The following is a 23,258-nucleotide window of genomic DNA, read 5'->3' on the forward strand; positions in this document are numbered from 1 at the left end:
AACATCGTTTCAAAATCAAATAATCCATTTTATTTATGGCTTTATTAAATGCTTGAATTCATTTTAAAAATATCTTAAGCTTTATTAAGAAACATGATTTTGTATTAAAAACCGAAATTAATTGACTTTAATTTATTTTTATAGCTGCTCTAGAATGGTATCGTAAAAAAATAATGTTTGCATAAACTCGATAGTTTTTCATATCAATTTAAACCAATAAAGTTACGAATACATCAAACATTAATAATATTTATATAAATTTTCGAATTATTTCTTCAATGAAAAGGAACTTTATCATATGCTTCTGCAGAATTATCTTCCTTTTCAGCGCTATAAAAATGCATTTTTTTATCAGTTTACCTATAATTTATTCATGTATAAATTACGTTGCTATTAAAACTAATAAATAAAATATTAAAATTCATAATGAATATGTGCGTGTGCGTGCGTGTGTGTCATAAAGTATTATAACTTAAAAGCACTATATATGCATACGAATTAAAAGTGAAATTAAATAAATGTATATATATATATATATATATATATATCGATTAAGAAAGGTATTTTTATAATTATGTACTTTATATGTAATTAGAACTTTTAAATTTTATCCTTTTGGATAATCTTAACATTCCTTATTTAATTTTATTGTTTATTCACATGTTAGCTTAAATATAAAATAGTGCTAGAAATTATTATTATATCACAAGTCTGACTTAAAGCAACGTAAAATAATCCATTTCCTCTACCACAAATGTTTATACTTATTTATAGACGTACGAAAAAAATTAATATCAATACAACATTATAGCAGCAAATGAGTTTCTTTTAAAGGTCAAGTTAAATATTATTTTTACTAAATGATAAAAGTATTTGTAACAGATATTAATACCAGTATCATTAATTCAGACATACTTAATATTGAAAAATTAAATTTATTTGAATTTCGACATATACATCATGTTTTTGTATCTTGGAAATCTTGTTAAATAATTTTGATTAATTTATAAATAGTATTAAAAAAGAGATTGTATTTAATACATTACATTACGTACTTTATTAAACATGTTTTCGAAATGTATTTCAAACATTCCTTGTAAATATTAATTATACATATTTTTTATGCTATTTTCCCCATACATTTCAGACAAAATATTTTACCTCGAGCAGTAGAAATATAGAAAATCAAGGTTCGAAAACAATTTTATTTGAATAATATTTGTAAACGGACGTGCCTAAGAGCTAATACTAGTGTACACAGATTTTCCTTTGTTTTATATAAATAAACAAAACAAAATATACACGAGCTAAGTTGACATGATATTTCGATTCTCAAGTGTTTCATAACCTTCCGTGCATGTGATACAATTTACATTTGTTGAAATTAATATAAAATTAAGTTGAGTAATTAAATAAAATTAATTAAATAAGGAAATAATTCGTATTCCGTGGACGTTTTATTTCAAAAGTAAACTTACAAATTCATTAAAGTATTAAATACTAAGGCTGATTAATTAATAATAATTTTTTATTTATAGGCCGAAATAATACTATAAATTAATTTCATGGTATGTAGACTGAACCGAAAAATAGAATTTCGATTAAAAATAAATATTACCAGTTAATGAAATAATATTTCAAAAGTACATAAACGTATAATTATCTATTTATATGAAAACAAAAAGGCAGGAAAAAAAATATAAATTGAACTCCATTAACCTTCGTCAGATCATCGCGCTGAAATCAAAAAGCGTAACTTTGTCATCCTAAGTGTATCGAATAATATTTCAGTTGCAATATAAGCAATCTATATTCGCCAAGCAAATAACACAAAATGCAATGATTTGAGATGAAATTATTTCATCAAATAAAACGTATAATAGGAGAACTGTAACACAGCGTCTAACAAATACAAATATTGACAAAATTATTAATTAAAATATCAAATTGATGTATAAAGAAAATCTTGCTAAATTTTAATAAGTACTTATTAATCAAGAATTTTAAGATAATCTTATAATTTATTCGTTTTCATTAATTTTATATAATTATAGAATTTTTTTTATTGCGTACGTTTCTATGGCTATTATTAGTATGTATGGTAATAAAAAAATAACTTAAATCTTAAACTCAAGTACAAATATCTTATACCTTGTTAGATATTGTAATTATCGGATTTATAATGATGACAAGTGTTTCAAAACTTCATCCCTACATTTGTTTGAAGTAACTAAAAAAACTCAACTAACAGCGATAGAACTGACGTTGCTATTTTTTTCTTTTTTTTTTTTTATCACATCTAAATAATAATTTTTACCAGATATATAAGAGTTTAGTATTTGAAGGTCAAATTGGATTTCGTGAAGGCTAATGTTACAGAAACGGCACAGAGCGGCATTAGTTTGACCTCATACTTAAAACAAGGATTAACTAATAATAAATATAATATAATAGATTTCCGTAACATTCTAACTGTTTCCATAATATTTGCAGACGATATTAAGTTAATGCTGTTCTTTCGAGTAATAAAGTTTGTTAAAAATCTCTCACTCCCGAGGGGATAATGTACCAACAAAAATGATAAAAGGCGATAGATTTATTGTTTTTTTTTTTAACGCATTTTACAAGGGACTTTCATAATGAAACGTCGTGTTTATATTCGACGTATTGCTACATACCCGAATACTTTTTTAATCTTATACTTTTATTACATTATTTATATTGGAAATATAATAAATATAAATTATTGCCAAATTCATTTAATAAGCGATTATCCGTTAATGAGCGTTCAATGAAATCTACAGATTCTCCTTTCTTCTTTTTATGTAAACGTCAATTAACGCTCATTTATAACATTAAAAATAAGGTTAACAAGTTCGGCCAATATCCAATTATTATCAAATTCGATAGGCATACTTGAAGTAAAACAAGTTCGATCAATTTCATAAATATAAGTTTAATAAAATTATATATTTATACAGCTACAAAGCCCTCGTAAGAATCTCTTGTGCTTTTCTACAGATTAACTTCTCGTATAGATGTTTGGGAAATGTGGTAAAAGGTCCGCAAGAACATATAACGATTAGAAATTTATCGATTGCAAAGTATAATTCTCAACCCGCGGTCAACGGTCGAAAATACAAATGTGCTTCGCTGTCGGATAAATGTAGCTTTCGATCGCAGAATGGCACATACCGAGTCGCCGCACATACGAAATCACGCAAAGAAATCCAATACTACATCAAATAAAGGATCGCGAGGAGAAAGGACGAGGCATAAAGTAATCGAGAGCGAAATGTAGGAAAGCTACCCGAGCTTCCCACGTTATGCAAAACTTATTGTCCGTCTCGGATTTCATGTGGCGTACGAGCCCCCCAAATAGAGCCATCTAGGAAATCTGGACAAAGCCTACTGGATATGGAGCTCACGGTTCATGTCTCTCGAAGATGCCGGTTGCTCGGGGATCGAGGGACGCGGGGGAGCACGCGATTCGGGTCATCTGTGTTATTACGATGGGTATCGGAGGCGAGCCGAGCGAGATACCGCACAACCGGAGAAGCGGTAAATCGTTTGAGATTGTCCGATCAAAAGCGGCTGTAACGATTGATGGCCGATAGCGTACCTGGTATGGAAATCGATAATCTACGCACACTGTGAGAGAGGGAGAGAGAGAGAGAGAGAGAGAGAGAGAGAGAGAGAGAGAATAAGCAAGTCGTATATACTAGCCACTCACTTATGAGTTTATATATATATATATATTTTTTTTTTTTCTTCTGTTTATCCGTGTTAAGCATCGCGCGTATTTCCCTACGTTTATGAGAAGTCTTAGGTAGCTTTCTCGAAATAATTTAATCATTATTACTAATGGAAAGTAAACGATCACAATTTTATCCGGCTTATTTATGTCAATTAATTTTTGAAAAACAACTCCGTGTATCTAGATGATGAAGAGTTAGGAGTGTATTTTAATTAAATATACTTAATAGTAATTTATGTGCAATTTTAATACCTTTAAGAATATTTAAATAAAATGAAAAAACGACTGTAATACCAGATTGTGTCCAAAAATGATGTACGTGTTGAAGTAAACTGACGAAAGAACGCATAATAATACGTTGAACAATAATTGTACTAACGAAGCGATGATGGTAAACGCAGGCAAACAGAAGACTTTAGCAATTTGATCTGGATCTCTAGTTGTAATAAATTTTCTCAAATTAAATTTCATTTAACTCAATTTTATTATAAGCTCAAGCTTTATGCTTGTTTATTGTCGTTTTGAAATTTATTCAATAAATTATTTTTATATATTTTATCGAAACGTTTGGCGGAAAAACTTTGTAATTATCTCTCAAATTCGTACTGTGATTATTACTAATAATTTTAGAAATTAAAACCATCCATTCATTGTGAACTGAATTCTACGAAAGAAGCGCATTAGCATATTTGAATTAGACTTGTATTTGGAAATTATAATCAGTGCGTTAAATTAACATTTTTTGAATTTTTACAATTGAATTAGTTTAAATTTAAATTTACCTCCTCGTTAATTACTAATTTCTTTGCAACTGCATAATTAACTTTAACATTCGATTGTTAAGATTTAACAATTAAAAGAAATTTTCTACTATGTTAAATACTCTATAAATAAAAAAAAAAAGAAGAAGTTTAATATTATAGTTCTATTAAACGATTATTATACACTCAATTATAAATGAATGAAAATTCACTTACGAACATCAAATTTTATATATTTATTAATTTATTCGATGTGTTTATTTGGAACTTCATTTTGTATATGGTTAAATACGTAAATCCTATTCTTTAACTATATTGCAACAAGATGTATATAAAATAAATAATGTAAAGAAGAAAATTGCTCATCTATTTAATTTTATAAAGTATGGAACACTTATAAAAATTTATGCGTTATTAACATTCCTATTACTTTTCCATTTAATAAGATGGAACGCAGTATTATTATCTATTAAGCAAATGCACAAGGATCTAGCTCATTATAGGTGGTTAATTTATATATTGTATGAATAATTTTCGTTGGACTGAAATTCCATTACTTTTATTATGTAAATACCTCTGTAATTAATACAAAATAATGAATAAAAATAATTTAAAAAAAAATCTCTATGTTACTCCATAAGAGATGCCATATTTTTAATAAATATAAGAACAAACATAAAAACACACGCACTACTTATGTTTTCGAATAATTCTATCATCATTTTATCTCAAAATAACAAAGAAATAATTAATTGAATTCCGCTTGCACTCAAAAATTTATATTTAGGAATATTTAAGTTTCCCCAACAGCGAATCTCATCACTAGCTCGTTCACGCAACTCAAATAAGTTGCACTCCCACCAGCAATTGGCCTCCTATTATTATTATTATTATTAACGTTAAAATTAAATTTCAGAAGCATCTCGTACGCTAATCATAATCCATATTATAACTTTCGTTTCTAATAAACCAGTGTGTAATTGTAGAAACGTCGTGGATGAAAGCCGCCCGACGCGGATATTCCAAGGACTAATCTTATTACAAAGGCATTAAAAACTAATTATATGAATGTTAACGGTTATTGGATCGAGTCTCGCACGTTTCCTCCCCAACTACTATGTAAATGTGGATCGAGGAACACGAGCGACTCGTACACAAGTGTGCATCCATGCACGCGCTCGGCAATTAGCATAGAAAATGCATCGCAAATCGCGTGTCTCGCAACCCCCTCCCCTAACCCCCCACCAACCCACCCACCCACCCATACATAATACACCATCTCCGCTCCCCTTGCCGCTATCCATTCCCGATCCCACCATCGACCACCCCCCTCGTGTGCTCGTATGTGTACCCGCGAACCTTGGATATATGATAATTGCGACTCATAATTATTGAGACTTCGGACCGTCGAGACTATTGCCAACGAAACTTTTAACGCCGCATCGTTAAGTCCACTCGTTGCTTTTTTTACACGCCTGCCGGAGCTTAGAATTTCTAAGTTACTTACAAGGCACCTTTTTGAATTATCTTTGCTTGGCTCCTTTTGAGGATTTTTTGAGGAACGCCGCTGCAATATATTGAGAATAAGATGCTTTGGCACTCTCGAAAGTGGATCTCTAAAACGAAAGAATGTCTGCGGTTGTCAAAGATGCATAAACGTTAAAATTTATTCCGACCGCGAAATCTTCCCTAAAAATAAAAGCACAATTTCTATGTTTGGATAATCTCCCATAAATGCCTGCTGATACGTCGCTTCTTTTGCGAGAAAAGACAAAAATTACAATAATTTATCCATAAAATTGAGAATGCAAAACCTTCAGTACTTTATTAAGGAAAATTTTACTAACAACCTTGCAAATTACAATTACGAATGCAATTTTTATTACTCGATTTATGAAAATTTCCATTTCATAAGATATAATAAAAAATACGTTCATTGAACTTTGAATGCAAAGCTTTAATGCACAGAAAAATGCGTGGATGATTTTACGGGATATATTTGATTAAATAAAATAGAGATTTGTCATAAAGATTTAATGAAAAGATATATTATATACAACATGAAGTTCATTAGTATTTTGGCAGTTTTAATTACAAGATAATAAGTCTAAGTTGAAAAGATTGCATTGACAAATAAAAAAGTCAAAATATCCATTTATTCCCTCTGCAATATCATGCACACGTCGACAATATCCCAGCCGATGAGATATTTTAATTGTAAATGTTAAAGTTGTAAATGACTTAATGACTTAATGAAAACATTAATGTTTGCTATATTATTGAAAAAGAATGCTTGGATGCATTTATATCGTAAGAGTGTAATTGTTAAACAAACGTATAATGTAGAAAGCATATAGAGAATGACCTATTGATTTATAAAGTTCGAATACACCGCCTTGTCAGAAATGTTTAAAAGCTTGTTAATCTTAAAACTTATTTACGCACGAAGGAAAATATCGCATTAGTAGCCACAGCCACCAAAAATCTACCAAAACACCACGAATCGACGACGGCTTCTCTCTACGTTTCTTACTGCGCTTATTACGTGTTACTTAACAGCGCAATTTCAGCACAATTTCCAATTCGTATGTATTTCAAGAATAGCGCATTACCCCGATAAAAGTGTGTGCGAGCGCGCGCGCTCTCTCTCTCTCTCTCTCTCTCTCTCTCTCTAAGCGTAAGTGCAATTTCATACGAGACCTGGCCGAAGTTTTCTGGGCGGCGCCGATAAGCCGGCCAAGTGTAGCCATCCACGCTTGTCAAGCATTTATTCTTCATTCTTATTCCTGTATTCTTCACTCTCTAAGCGCAGTCGTTCGCGCTAACTCTCATCGAGAGAGATATGCATTTTTAATTGGTCGGGCGCTTTCGCCTATGAAAATTAGCCAAGTCGGCTATAGTGTCTTAATAAATCTCAGCCATTCGCAGCGCTCGTATAAAAGTTTTCTATACGATTTACTATTCCTCTAACATAATTTTCCTCCTTTATCGCTCGAGCCTTACGATTCTATCTTCCCTCGCGTTTCATCAGCGATGCATGTAAATCGCGGCCACGCGTAAATTCTAGTGGCATAACAAGGATGGCACTGGTACCGGCAAATTCCGGCATAAGCCAGTCGCTGAAACTTTGAGACCGACCGGTTTATGGTACAAGCCAATCCGAGGCAGACAATCTCCAGTCTCGGCCATTTCTATCACAAGCCGGATCTGACAGAGGTTACTTTTAGCTAAAGGGCGCCTCTATTAGGCCGCGACTAATGCCTGTTGCTTATGACAGATGCGCAGGGTTCGAGCACAGTGCCGCTTCCATTCAGCTCTCATAGCTTTTTATCCGAGCACAAGCAAGATTAATTAGCAAAAGAGGGCGATACTGTGGTTTGGCAATTGTTCACTCTCCAGCGGCAATAGAAATAAAAGTCCCAAGAGTACCGTTAGCACGTAAAAATTATATTATCACGTATTTCCTACAACCGCTTTAAAATAATATATTTCGAGCCCCTTTAATGTCCGTAGGATGAATTTCTTTAAACGGCGAATGTGTATCGAGTTGTAGGAAAACTGCATGTACACAGAAAAAAAGCGAGGAATATCCTTGCGTTTAAAGAACTGCTGCTCGACTCAACTGCACTGTACTCTGTATTTGCATAATATTGCAGGAAGGATTTAAATGTGTAAAATCTTTCGATTTCTCTAACAAAACAGAAAGAGAAAACAGAAAACAAAATACAAACAAATATTTATAATTAAATATTATATAATTTAATATTATAATAAATATTTATAATAAAATTTTTTATAATATTATTATTAAGAGAGATACTAAATTGACCGTTATATTATAAATTTAGACAGAATAAAATAAGTCGTTCTTGTGTGCTGTAAGTGCTGTTGACTAGTGCTGATAAAAATAATATATATGCATGTGCTTAAGAGCATCATTTCATCGCATTTTGATCGAAAATATAAATAATTTAATATAAAAAAAATTATGATATGTTCGTTGTATGTGAGCTAGAAGCCGGAAATGCAACGTTAAAAAAAAGTCTCTAAATAAAGATCGAGAAATTGAGTTTTCGGCGAAGTTTATCTTCTGAGGGCCGATAGACAGGATTATATAGACAAGGATCGTTGTTAATGTGAGAGGTCCCCATGTCCCGTGAAAGAACCGTTTGCTCGTTCGTTTCTTTTAACGAATTGGAGTTTAATAACGCATGACTATAGTCTTTGAATACAAAGATAAAATAATAGCCAAGATAATACTGATTAATTAGATAAAAGTGCCGATTCATTGATCAAAAATTGCTTACAACGAAAAAAATTATATTTAATAAAAATGTATAGAAACACAACTATACGTATTTTGGAAAATTATTTTTTGTACTATGTAAAAGTAAAAATCCAACTACATGACAGATTTCTGACTTTGGTTCATTTGATTCAACAACAATACTTAACTTATTATTCAATTCAGGCTGAGCAATGGCAATGATAAAGTTTACATTAGATAAAAATATAAAATTGCAGCGTACTATAACCAAAAAGTTAATACCAGCATATATTGGACAATGCCAACTCTATCCATCCATTATTTTATTATACCATTTCGAAATAATAATTTACGCATTGTGTGATAAATTGATACTGTTACTTTCTTATATAAGCCATAATATAGATCAATGAACATAAAAACGAATATTCATAATTACAATAAATTCAATTAAACAAATGGCAGTCTGAAATTCTTTACAAGCAATGAAATAGAACGTATCGTAAATGATAAATGAAATAGTAATGCAACAATTTTATTATCGAAATGAAATATGAAAGTTTTGAATTTAATGGTATAAAAAAAAAGAAAAAGAAAAAAGAAGATAAATTCTTTTAAACGTAATAAAATGAGTATTAAGACTGAAGATATCTATATTAAGATGTATATATGTATGTATTTAATTTTAATGACTTATAAGAATTTAGCTAAAGTTAGATTTACTAAAAGATATTGGCTAGTTGGTAACGAGCTGTAACACTAAATAACGTTAAATCTTTAAGACAAGAAGCGCTGTCTAGTGAAAAAGTAAAACTTAAATTTTATTATAGAAAGTAACCGTAATGTTGGAAAATACTAGACAGTAATGCGCTAAAGTATTAGGCAGAAAAACTTCTTCTTCGGTAGATTTAACGAAGAATTTTCATAGGCATTTAAAGTAACGACAATATTCTGATGATAAATAAGAAAATTAGAGTATCACAATAATTGTATCGATACCAAGTTTAATAAGTACATGGAATATGAACTAGTTACGTTTCGTCGTATTATGTAAGAAACAATATATCAAGAATATGAAGAACGGACATTGTCCCGACCTATGTAACAGCGATTTAAAAATTGCGTAATAATTAGGCTTGAATTAAGTTGCGCAGCACTAGTTTAATGTAAATTTAATGTAATGGAAAAAGTTAACGAAAAAAAAAAACAATAACTAATGAACATCGATATTTTATATTCAGACGTGTAACGGTACACGAATTATCATTAATCGGACTATTATGACAAGTGCCATAAAAATCCAATAATAATAAATTAATCGTTGAACATTGGATAGCATATTTTGCTCACGCAATTCATCCAACATTTACAATTAAATCCGAGATTATAAAAATGTTTCTTTTATAAAATGTTTAGCAACAGTCTATTCTCGATAACCATTTAGGCGATTATTAGCTTATTGTAGACACTCGTAGCTGTTGTTTAATCTACTCTAAATATCTGAACACTAACTGTCAAGTATCTCAAATACTAATTTGTCTTGCTGTTTCAAAAGTCAATTCTTCACGTCGGGCTTCTTAAGAAATTTGCTCATACATAAGAATTTAATATATCGCGTAATAAAAATGATAACCAAAATGTACATAACTACAATATAACCTCTCGACATTCTCAATAATTATTCGGCTATATTATTGTAAGAAATGAATTTCAAAATCATTAAAGTACGTTCCATGAATTGAATATTAAATTACCGTTCGTATTTCAAAGTTGCAAATATCCTTTCCAAACGCACTCGTCATCATTATATATTCTTTCTTTTTTTTTCTTTTTTTTTTTTTAAATCAAGCTCGTCATTCGAAAACGCGCCAGTCAATATCTATTTAAGATTTGAATCTAAAAATCATCTCCTAGTGTCGAAATATTATTGGCTCAAAGTCCTTAAAGCACCTCAAACCTACGCGATTATCGATGCAATATCGACACCAATTAGGAAGAGAAGAAAATTCAAAAGAAAAGTGAAAATTTATCAATAAATAATAATGGACTTAAGAATTATATTAATATGTTGAACTAAATTTACCAATAAGCTAAATTACATTAGAATAATTATCGATATCGTTATTGGCATTATCGATAATTTCGAAGGAGAAGAAAAATCTAATCTCATCCTAGCTTCCGTGCAAATACTCGAAGCACCAAACTTTATCCTTGCAATGATATAATATCCTAATCCGATGTATTTAAATCAATTAGCCAAAGTAAGCCAGACCCGATCTAATTAATCCTAACTCTTCTATTTCGGCAATTTGAACTTGGCGCTTTACCCATGGATCTAAACTTCAAGAGCGACGGAAATACAGCAACTCTAAGTATCCGGCAAGCTAGCGCAACTAATATTAGATATGTCTGTCTCTCATAAAATGCGATCTCGCTTTAAGACTTGGTCTTGCGCGCGCAATTACTGCCCTCTACTGGGATTGGCCTGCGATCGAAACGTCGCTCACGTTACAAGTTACATGTGTCAAAATCGCCTGTCTTATCAGCGACTCGACAGAAGCTCGTTTCAGCCTGTAAAGGGTCTCGGCTGTTAATTCGATACTATCCTCCTCTACGTTAAAAATCCGCTTCTTGGCTTCACATACTTTATAATACTAATTTTATAATTTGTCAAGCGGGCGGGGGAAGAGAAAAATGGCATCAATAGGACGAGGATTCGCAGTGGGTCTGAAAATTAAGGATTCGCAATGTTTTTCCCAAAGTTTTCTCAACAGCGAATTTCTACCGATGAAGATGTATACGAGGATGAGTATGATAATAATGATGAAGATGAAGAAGTTAATGTCACCCCATAAAAGGCACAAAAAAGACTCGTCACTATTGGGCAAACAAAGAAATCTCGAGCACTCGATAAAAATATTTAATCGAAGGTGCCGATCAACGCCAGTCTGTTTGTCGAATTTTATCGATAAAAGAAAACTAACGATTTTCAAGACACGGATTTACTTGCTTCATTGCGATCGGGCAATTACGCAAAAAAATAGCGCGCATCCTGCCTTCCAGTGATCGGCATGAATGAAAGATAAGGCGTGTGCGCGCGCGTGCGCGCGTGTCTGCGTGTTTGTGGCGGGAAGCGAACGGCGGAGACGCAATGAAAAATAACAAGTTTCACGATAAGTGCATAAATATCGACAATCGAATAATATAAATAGTATTATCAATTCTGGTTTTCAAAAAGCGTGAATAAACTTTTTTTGAGTGTGATAAGTTGTTTTTGGCTACAAAATCGCTGTAAAATAGTGTATTACCAAAATAACAAAGTCATAATAACGTGTATAATGATTAACTATCGATAAATAATTTTTTTTTCTCGCCATTCAATATTTCCGAACTCTTCTACTTTTCCAATTAACGCTGCAAACTCTGCAAAAAGGCTTTTTATCTTAGAATTATTAAATACGAATCTTTGTTCGCGTTGCTTCATCTGTACCACTCAACCGCTATTTATTTATTCGTAAATTTATCGCAAAATGGTAAATAAATTTTCGTACATTATCACGCTCAACATATTATTATAATTTAGAAAGTACGTAATAAATATTATTAAACTTTTTAGAACAATATCTTTAGCCCATAATTATCATTATTATTCTCCATTATTATGCATTATTTCATCTAGGGCATGCAATGTGGATCAAAATTTCATCTCTAATGGACCACAGCTAAATGCCAATAACAATGGAATAGTATAAAAGTAATTAAGAACGATCGGTGCAAAATATACAAACACAAAACGAATGATATTAAGAAATAAGTATCTGTGGGTGATCGGGGAGGGGGGGGGGAATAAAAAGAAAAATAGAAAAATAGAATTCGAAGAAGGAAATGGAACGATAACTGGATTAGGTCGAGGTGAACGACGACGATGACGACGTCAAATCGCCGACGAACGTATAGAGTGTCGAAGATAGTCGACCCGGGAGGAAAGATATCGAGTCATTAAAGATGTATCTATGCGCACCTGAGTACACCATCATTTGACTTTGTGCGATCGAATTGAATTGGCACAGACATCTGAATAAAGCATGAGATCTGCAGGAAACTTTTTTCGAAATGGACGGCATGTAGTACATGTACGCACGCGCGCACGCAAACACACAGAGTTTACGAATCCGTGTCTTTATCGAGCAGATGCTCATAAATAAAGGATATGGACGAAAGTTGTTCTGCTTACCAAGTTTACAAAAGAGATACTAAACTTGTAAGGCAAGTCTGGATGGAAATTAAGTGGCCGTGAAAATGATGCGTTGCACACTACCGATGCACAACGAATGGACAAACCTCGGCCATTGGAAAATTGTCTTTTTATTTCAGGCTGAGCGATATAGCAGCCAAATCTATGCAGATGTTTTAATAGATACGATACAATTTCCATGCTTAAAGGTTCATCGGAAAATTTTCCTCGGATATTTAACAGGGATCTCAGGGGAGCAGTTTCATATCTGTGCTTTTCTTCAATTATTAATGCTTACAATTTTTAAATAACGGCTAAATCTGAAAACTCTATTAATTTATTCGTTATTAATAAGTTATTAGCGATTTTAGTTTTAACGCCGCTAATTGTTATTCTGGAAATAATGAGTTTATAATTTTTGGGCTCATAGATTTTTTACTTAGATTTCATTTTCTCTCATACATTGTTCATGATAATAAAATTTGTTATTATTAGACGTTACACTAATATGTTTATTAAGTATATTGCAATCTTTACTTATTTAAATAATAAGAAATGAAGTTTAATGAAATGAATCAATGTAGACAGACACCATCTAGTGGAAATTGAATTTCTATTTAAAAACTTAATAGAAAGAAATTAACCCTCTTCTTAAAGGATTATTTATATTTATTAATAATAATCATTGGATAAACTTGTATTAATATACACTTTTAAAATTTCTATTCATCTACTTTTATCGAAGATTATTTAGACATTTCGAAATCTGCAATTGTTATTTTCATACTTTCCGTACATATTTTATTAGTTGAGAAACGTTAAAGTTTATATTCTAACGATATTTATATGATATATGCATAATTTTAAATAGAAAATAATGTACAAGAGCTTGAATAGTAATGTCTATATATATATATATATATATATATATATATATATATATATATATACCTAAGTAATCAGGAGAAGTTTAATGAAAGAGTAGCATTTCTATTGCAGTAAATAATCAATGTTCTTGTTGTGTAAAAGCATCGTTTCAACGAATAAAGCATTATGCAGCTTGTATGAAGAAAGAATGAAACTGCTTTCACATGGACATCGTTGCTTCGCGATTCCCCGCATGCGTATAAATAGCGGAAATGCACGTGGCCGCGTGCTTTGCGGCGATTTACGGCGATTTACGGCGTAAAAGTTTCGCGTTGAAGTCGAGGCCGACCACGACGACGTTACCGTCAATCGGCATTTCAAGTGTCCGGTGGCCGCCGAATTTCGTTCCGAAAATCCCGCGCGCATAGTTCGGAAGGTTGGAAAAACGCAAGCACCACCGGCAAGATGATTCGCGCGGAATCCAATGACAGCTCTAACACAATCGTGGGAAGTGAATGAGCGACACACATAAGAATAATACCTCAGGGGATAATACGTTCAGCACGTGACACGAGAGACGGTGCTTTTTAAAGTAAAGAGGAAAAAAATTAAATTTGCAGCGTAGGACTTAAAAGGAATGCAATTTAGGCATTTTTGGTCTTTTCTTCAAACGCGAGTGCGCGCTTGATTCGCAAAGTAAGAAATCGGAGAATTTTCACGTTTCTTGTGCCACACGGTGTAAACGCAGTGATTATAATTCCTTTTATGCTGCATTTAATTCTTTAATGGATTGATATAAATTGCTAAATTGCACTTGACAAATTATCAACGAATTTTATGATTATTTAACTGGTGCTTGATAGTAATTGCAGTCTGTCTCGTATTTAAGCAAAGAATTCTATTACATGTAATAACATATGTAAGAAGCTTATGTTGGGAGAACAATAACATTTTCGGATAATTAGTTATTCCTTTCTTTCGTATTACAGCGAATGTTAATTAAATATTTACAGTCACGATTACATATATATATATATATATATATATATATATATATAGTGGTTTTTGTAGGTACCAAGAAAAAATTGCTGACGATTTGAATTAAACGAATTTTTATCGACTTGATTTCAGCATTTCACTTCTTAATATTCATGAATATTATTGAAGAGAACATTGATAAAAAGGTAATATTAATAGATCAATAGCATACAAATATAATAGTATCTATAAATGAGATTCATTGAATCGGCAATTATATAATCGTTAAAATCATTAATAATGAGAAACGCTATTGCAAACGATTATTAGTTTTAATAATTTTTACTCGCAGCTGAATTTCTATCTTTCATTTGCTTTCGTTAAAATATCCTTTAATTGTTAAATAATAATATCATTTTTATCATACGTTCAGTAAATGTATAGTTAAAGTATTAGACGTAAATCTGTATATATTTCATCCAATTATTACTTATCGAGGCTGATAATTCCAATAATAAATACAAATATAAGTACTGTCCAAACAAGAAAATTAGCAGTACTATAATCATTAGCTCATAACTAAAATAAATATATGCCGTAATTCGACCAAAGATTACTGCTTTCCTGAAACAACACTAAATGCAGAAAGCAACACGCAAGAGTCGTTAAAACTCTTATAAAAATTATAATTTTACACGGCTCCAACACTCGGTAATAAACATGGTAATAGTAATTTTTACCGAAAGTCACCAATTGACCGTCGATTTTTACTCGTCGACTTGCAACTTTTATCGTCTTACTAATGTAGGGTTACTTCTTTTTTAAATTAAATCTCACAACGACAGGTTTGTGCGCAAGTCCAGCTGAGCGGTCGAACAAAGCCGACATTTTAACATTACAAGCACATATAAGACGACCACTGTTTACACAAATTACAATTTCGACAAAATAACGATTCACGATCGATACTTTCCCTCTTATTTTTAAAATCCGATGCGAGTGAAATTCTATAGGCTTAACAATTCTAAATCTCCTCGGCTCCTTTTCCACAATCTTTCAATGCCTAAATTTTATTTTAATTTTTTATTTTAATATTACATCACTTTATCACCTATCCATCTATCCGATGCCCATATAACTTCATAACTTATCCACTATTTCAATAATCATTTTTAAAATTCGTTTTAATATAACTTAAACGAGCTTCGAAGTATTTTTTTTTATTCGAAAGTAAGGTCTAAAAACGAACCCTTTCTAATTATGCGTAAATTCTTATGTCTCGAGAATGCGGTGTCCCTGAACGTTTTCCGAAAGATGCTTAGACGTGGCATTCTTTTACAATAGTTTACTTGCCATTCGTTAAAGATTGTTGGAACTTAAGAATCGTTGACCGTTAAGATACGTGTCTCGAACCCAAAGTAGATTCAAAACGCCAAAGGAATCGAATCCCATTGCATTTACAATGTTTACTATTCTTGAAATTCACGATAACAAAGGCTTTGATCACCTTAATAACTTGCGCACCTGCATATATATTATTAAAAGTTTTGAAATTAAAATTGTTTAAAAGGTGACGAGGATTGAAGATTCGCGTTAACTATTAGATAAATGAGATCACCGATGAATTATGGTAATCCTTAATCATTCAAATATTCATAGATTTAACAGAAATTTTATTAGGGTAGCTGAGGTCGAATAATTATGTTATCAGTAATAAACAAGTGAGTTGTCCGAGTAACAAATATATATAGACAATATTATCAATATTTATATGCATATAGAATTATACATAATTTTATAAAGAATTCCCATTATTATTTAGAACATCTAATTACGATTATACGAATCATTAATTAGAAATTTTAATGTACAAACGAATTACATTTTTATACTCACATTATTCTCAATTAAAAACAAACAAGATAAAGAAAATATAATAAAATAACAGCTCGGTACCCACATTAACTACTTTATAATTATTCTATAATTTTATCCAAATGCATACATATTTCATTTATACGCAGGCCATATTAATAATAGAAGTAGTAAATCAAATTAACTCACTCATTTTTTTTCATACGATCTTTATTGTATCTTTCATGAAAGTCCTGAAGCTCCTGAATCAAACCAGCTTCCATCATCGAGTCCACTCTTTTATTTATTCTATTATCTAAAACATCCTAAAACATATATAGGCCATTGATTGAACTAGATTTTTTAACATATTTTGTTACATATTTTACAAACAATTTCAAAGTCGTATATAAACATTTTTATACATAGAGATAATTTTGAAGCAATTTTGAAGTACGTTTGAACAATTATTCGTCGCTTAAAACAATTTATTAATCAATTTCTCATGACTTATTTAATATAGTTAATATGTCAATAATTTAATACACTTTTTAACAATAGTTCAAGCGTATACATTAATTAAATATAAACATCGATTATTTTCAATAAGTTTATCAAATTATATTTGTTGCTAACATCTGTTAATGATAGCCGATAATTGATAATGTATGCACACAATAATGCAAAAGACATAAGATTCATAAAAGAAGGCAACTCTTTTTAAAATTAATATTACACAATGAATGTTTATAAGTATATGCAGATTTGATAAAAAAAAAAAGAACAAAAAAAGAATATCGATACTTACTATTTCAACATATATGTATCTTTTTTGTAAAAAAAAATTATGGAAAATTTTTTTAGAAAATGCTAAAACTATATTAGATATAAAATACGAATGTATAATATAAAATGATTAAGAATCATTGTCAATGAACTTGAGTATTAAATGAAATTAAAAGAAATGATTATATTTTAATTATAAATATTAAAAAAAAAAACTTATAATACGTATAAGAATTTTATTTTTTTCTCTTTCTTTCTTTCTGTTTCTTTTGTTTTTTTTTTGTTTCGATTTCAAGTTGTACATTTTTTCAATTAGAAAACCATAACTTTTAATTTCGAGGGCAGAAAAATATAAGAAATCCATTAATCGTTTTAAATTGTGAATATTTTATAGAATGAATCATTTTTTTCATAAGAATTAGCTATCACATTTAGTAATATTATCACATAAATGCTGTTAATGATCCCATTTTCTTGTCTTTTTTACTTTTTTTCTCTCTCTTTTTTTTTTTAAATTGAAAAACTACATTTATTATTAGTAGTGTATCTATATGCGTGAAACTACTTTATTACGAAATATCGATAACACAATTTTATGATAATTTGATTCAATGAAATAATTAATTTTTAGAAAAATTTTCCACAAAATATACATTTTTTTTTCTTTTTTTTTTATACAAGCATGTATTCTAATTTATTATTCCGAATAAAATTTTATCACTGCTGCCCATCCATATATTTATTACGAGACTCACTGATAATTTTATCAACTCGATAAAACATAGCGAGAAAAAACACTTCCTCTATCTAAATACATGATTCTAGAATTTCATTCGGCCACCTTTTTTCAAGCTTACACGCACGCACTCACGCACGCACGCGCGGCCACGAAATGAGACGGAATAATTCGTCGACTACGGAAGAGTTGGAGGGATGGCAACATCCATAAAAAATGAAAGTTATCGTTGATTTATTGCGTGAAACTTTGGCTCAACAGCATTTTCCCGAAACGAGACACGTCCCGTCGGGTCCCGCTTTGAAGCTCAGCACATCATGTGTAGATGAGAAAGAGCATAAAAGGAGTCGCGGTCGTTGTAATTGAGAAAAGCGCGTGCGTGAAACGACGTTGTATATTCACACGCTCCTGTAGAGGCGACAGACTCGAGGAGGACGTGTGACCTCCTCTACTTGGGTTATAGTCGGACTTCCGACAATGGGGCGCTCACATCTCTTGCGCTCGTTCGTTCTAATTATAAAAGCATAAATAGTTGGAGAATTTAAAGAGGCAGAGCGACTCTGCCCTTAATAGAACACTCGCTACCTTCCACTAAATGCGCCTCTTCTCATATAACTCTCTAATCTATGTTGTTCTTTCCTACGAGAACACGAGTTCCGTAATTTTACGAAATCATGCAAAACGATGGATGTCACCATAAAAAAGCTTTTAACGTATCTTTTTGCCACGGCGGAGGCAATGCATGCGATACTAATATAATAATAAGCTAATGACGTGTGTTGTAGCAAAGCTAATATAGAAAATAAAATCGCGGTTACGCGCCTTATTATTAAGCGTAAAAAATTATGGATTTTAAATATGGAAAAAATCGTGCGTTCGCAGACGATTTACAATCGATTTACAATTGATCGGCTCACTTATTATTTTTAAAGCGCAGTATATATTTATCCATACGTTGTGTGAATTATTAATGAGCGAGTGATCTTTACTACATATCTATATATTGACAATTTCTTCGTCGCTTTATGTCGTATGCATCCAGCTAGGATATGTAACAATAAACAATATAATCATTAGCTACCGGAACAATATTGTTTCATTAAAATATCTCTTATATTTAGTTATAGCAATTAATAGATATATATTGAGAGACTGCAGTGTCTTAATATTTGCATTTAACCAGACAATATAAATGTAACTATAATCCTCAATCATTATTTATTCTTCAAATTTTTATTCTAACAGTCAAATTACTTATGCATTATTGGACAAAATTGGAAAGAAAAAAAAAGGCAAATTCAATTAGATCGAAAAATACAATAAAACAATTACTTAAGAAATAAAAAAGTTTGTATTGTAAGTTAAAAAAAATTTAACAAGAATGTATAAATAAAACAAAATATATTAGAATAGAAATAGTATTTTAATGTATTGTAATCTGCATCTTTTGTTTCGTATTATACTTTTTATGGATGCTTTGACCCTTTGTATATATTGGTTAGGTTCTTTCTGGGTTGCCTTTTTCTTTTTTCTTTCTTTTTTTTTTAAATTTAAAAAGAACAAGAAAAACAAACAATATAAATGACGTTAGGGTAGCTCGCATCAACGTTATGGTATTAAAAATAACCAATATCAGAATGTTTTAAGAATCTATAGTTTCCAGGCCATAAAAGTACGATTAAAAGAGAAGAAGAAAAAAATTGTACAACGTAAATTCATGATCCATTTAATTTTCTTTTACAAAATAATAATTAAAAATGCGTTATTATTTCGCATACACGCACTTGCATATATGTAGATATAATCATATCGGGTCAAGTAATACAACCAAAGTACAAAATTAATTATTAATACATAGAAATTGGTAAGCTCATAATTATATTGAAAAATAAAGTGATTTTTTAAACTTTAGCAGCTTTTTCAGTTTTTTGCAAATTAGTGTTAAGTCTTGAGCAATTTAATTAAATATTCAAGAGTTCATAATGCTTTTTTCAAAAAGACATTATCATTGAATACAATGATTATGTTAATACCGAGTGAATAAAGTGAAGTGGTGCAAAAGTACAATTTAGAATTTAGAACAATTTACAATTTAGAACAATTTACAATTAAAATTCAATAATAGCAAAAACATTAATACGTTTATTTTTTACACTTTTCAATTTAAAGCTTTTCATTTTGGTAAATTTATAATTTTACTTGCGTATTTGAAAAATATTTAATACACCTATCGGCTCGATAAGAATACGAATGAAAAAAACTTATCTTGAATTTTTTTTTTTTTTTTGTATATTATAAGTTTTTAATTGTATAAGCTTATGGTTTATATTAAATCGACCCAATTAAGAGGCGATTAAGAGATTTTTAAACCGTTCGCGTGCTCTATAAATTTTTTTTAACTAAGCAAGTTTCAAAACTAAATTCTTTATATATATATATATATATATAATATATCTTGTGTGTAAGATCTTTTAAAACACAGATTGTCAAATATTTAATTTCTAGTAAACAATCATTTTTTATAGATATGCATTTGTGGAATCGAAATTATTGTACTGATAAATACAGATTCTAGCATTACTATTAATAAATTTAAACTCAAAACTTTTAGCCAAATTAAACTTACCCAAGACGAAATATCAACAGTATAATATAATCAATTAGCTATATTAGAAATATACCATGTTCAAATTTTTTTTTCAATTTTGAGCTTTTCATTTATCGAATTATCGTTCAATGAAAAAACATATCACGTGTGCACGTTTATTGGCAATAAGAGATCGAGAAGTGTCATTAATTAAAAGAAGAAAGATATAATATTGAATGATCAAATATCAAAATTATGCCAAGCTTATATGTGGCAGTTATTATTCTTATTCTTCTCTAGATATTGGTTCGAATGTATTATTTTAGCTAAGTAGAAGAACAAAATTATTTTTTAACCGATTTACTTATACACTTGTAATTCTTTACAACGTTATATTAGTATAAATACTTTAAGAAAAATTAGGAATCCCTATAAAATGTTTTTTTATGCGTAAATTATACACATGTATAAGTTGAGTATATATATTTTCATAAATAGTCTGTCGCATTTTTGTGGCATTTTCAGTTATAATTTACAAGCAATAGGACAATCAATATTTATTATTTTTACTACTCTAAACGTATCATGAAATATGAAATGAATGTCAGGTATTCCAATTAAAAACAAACCTATATATATAAACATATACTTTATACTTGCCAGTTATGTATGACCCATCAATAACAATCAAATTGTATTATAATTGTATTAAATAATTTTAAAAATGGAAAATTAAGCGTTCGTGCTTACGTGCTGCAGCATAAAGAACTGATCGCAATGAAATTATTTTAACATGAATGTATTTATTTCATACGCCTAAGTCAGTATATAATCTTATGAATACGATAACTTTATCGCCATTAATTCAATTTGTTAAGTGATTATTCCGAGGGCAAGAGTCAAACTATTTTTACAAATTATTATTTACTGCTGACTATTCACAGATGCAAATGGTCTTGCAAACGGACTAATAGAAGCTGCAAATAATGCAAACGACGGGATTTTCACTAATTCAAATTGAAAGAATATGTTGGCATGAGTCCGACACCATTTTCATTGCTAATGTTCGATTTATAAATACCTTACAAGTTATTTTAGAACTTTATAGGAGAGCGCGCTCATCTTTTAAAACTAAATCGTCTCCTCTAATTATCGACGTTTCTGTCTCAAAATTTTCACGCTCTTATCTGAAATAGTGTGTAAGAACAGCGACGAAGGGAAAAAAACGTCGCTCGTTAATCAGCGCACGTAAGATAAATTTCGTGATACACGCAATCGCCGATCCAAAATTGTCTTCGCCGCGAATAAAGAAGGAGGCAAATCTATAATTAAGCATCAACGAAAAAGAGAAAAAAGCTGAGCTTAATCGGACGGGCACAGCTTGGTTCTTATCGGCCGAGGAATGGCCGTAATCTGCGATACGAGAATAAGACGTTGCGCAACGCTCATCCCGCGCGCGGCGTTTCTTATCGGGAGGCGCGCGTGCGCACGTGACCGACGAAAAATCCGGGTCAAGGTCCGAGTTTCCCCCGTCGTTTTCGCGGCCTAGGGTGCGCACGAGGCCCGGACGTAGCGCTTAGGGCCCGCTCCTCCGCGTCCTCGGGGTCCGCTTACAAAGAGTCGGCGCTCGCATACGGAGAAGCGAGTTGCGTCGTCGGCTTTTAACGAGGAGTTCCGGCACCTGTGTTCGCAACACCGAGCGTTCACGTGCTTCGTGGAGTGGCTTCGATTGACGCGCGATGATGCGTCCATTATGGTGGTGGCGATGGGGGGATGGAAGAGGGCGAGGAGAGGTATAGGGATTGGGCTCGGGAGGGGGTCGGCGTATGGGGAAAGGGGAAGTGGTGACGGGTGGTGGAGGAAGAGAGATCGACTTCGTCGTCGGAGCTTATGCTTCGAATTTTTAAATAGAATTATGCGTAATCGCACGGAAATTGTAATCTAAGATTACTGGGAATACGGAGCCACTTTATTTAGAATGAATTCTCATGGAAGATGTATAGCCATCGATCACATTGCTCGGAGGAACTTTCCGGTTGAAACAACCGAGTCTAAATTTACGTTCTAATGCGTATCGAATATTTTATGAGAAAGGTCAATTGAAATATTTTAATATGACGTTACACGTGTAAAGATAAACGAGCTCGGGTTAAATTAGCATTGTAAAAATTTCATTATAAAGAAGAAATGGAGTCGCGCGAGGATCGCAGGCCGACGCTTTTTAACGGTAAATACATCAATGCGGTATGGCAATTGACGCAATTGAAATTACATTTTAGTTTTTATTAATATCTAATTACAAATTGCTTTTAATCGAAGATTATGTAGATACGTGCGATCATGGAAAACCACGAGTCGTTATATATAATTATATACCAAACATTTATGATGACGTGCCACTGATCAAAGATATCGTCTAATCATATATACT

General features: G+C 31.3%; 1 protein-coding gene across 1 annotated transcript in view; it reads right to left on the reverse strand.

Moving 5' to 3' along the window:
* Positions 1-21,925, reverse strand: part of LOC105359521 (tRNA dimethylallyltransferase, mitochondrial-like) — a 32,639-nt gene extending 10,714 nt beyond the window's left edge. Inside the window, exons 1-2 of the mRNA XM_011496134.1 lie at positions 21,909-21,925; positions 16,929-17,044 (exon numbers count right to left, since the gene is read on the reverse strand). Of these exons, the coding sequence (XP_011494436.1) occupies positions 16,929-17,005 (77 nt within the window). The 5' untranslated portion in view covers positions 17,006-17,044; positions 21,909-21,925. The remainder of the gene's footprint in view (positions 1-16,928; positions 17,045-21,908) is intronic.
* Positions 21,926-23,258: the final 1,333 nt, after the last annotated feature.

Source organism: Ceratosolen solmsi, unplaced genomic scaffold (genome assembly GCF_000503995.2).
Source record: "Ceratosolen solmsi marchali unplaced genomic scaffold, CerSol_1.0 scaffold11, whole genome shotgun sequence".
NCBI lineage: Eukaryota > Metazoa > Arthropoda > Insecta > Hymenoptera > Agaonidae > Ceratosolen > Ceratosolen solmsi.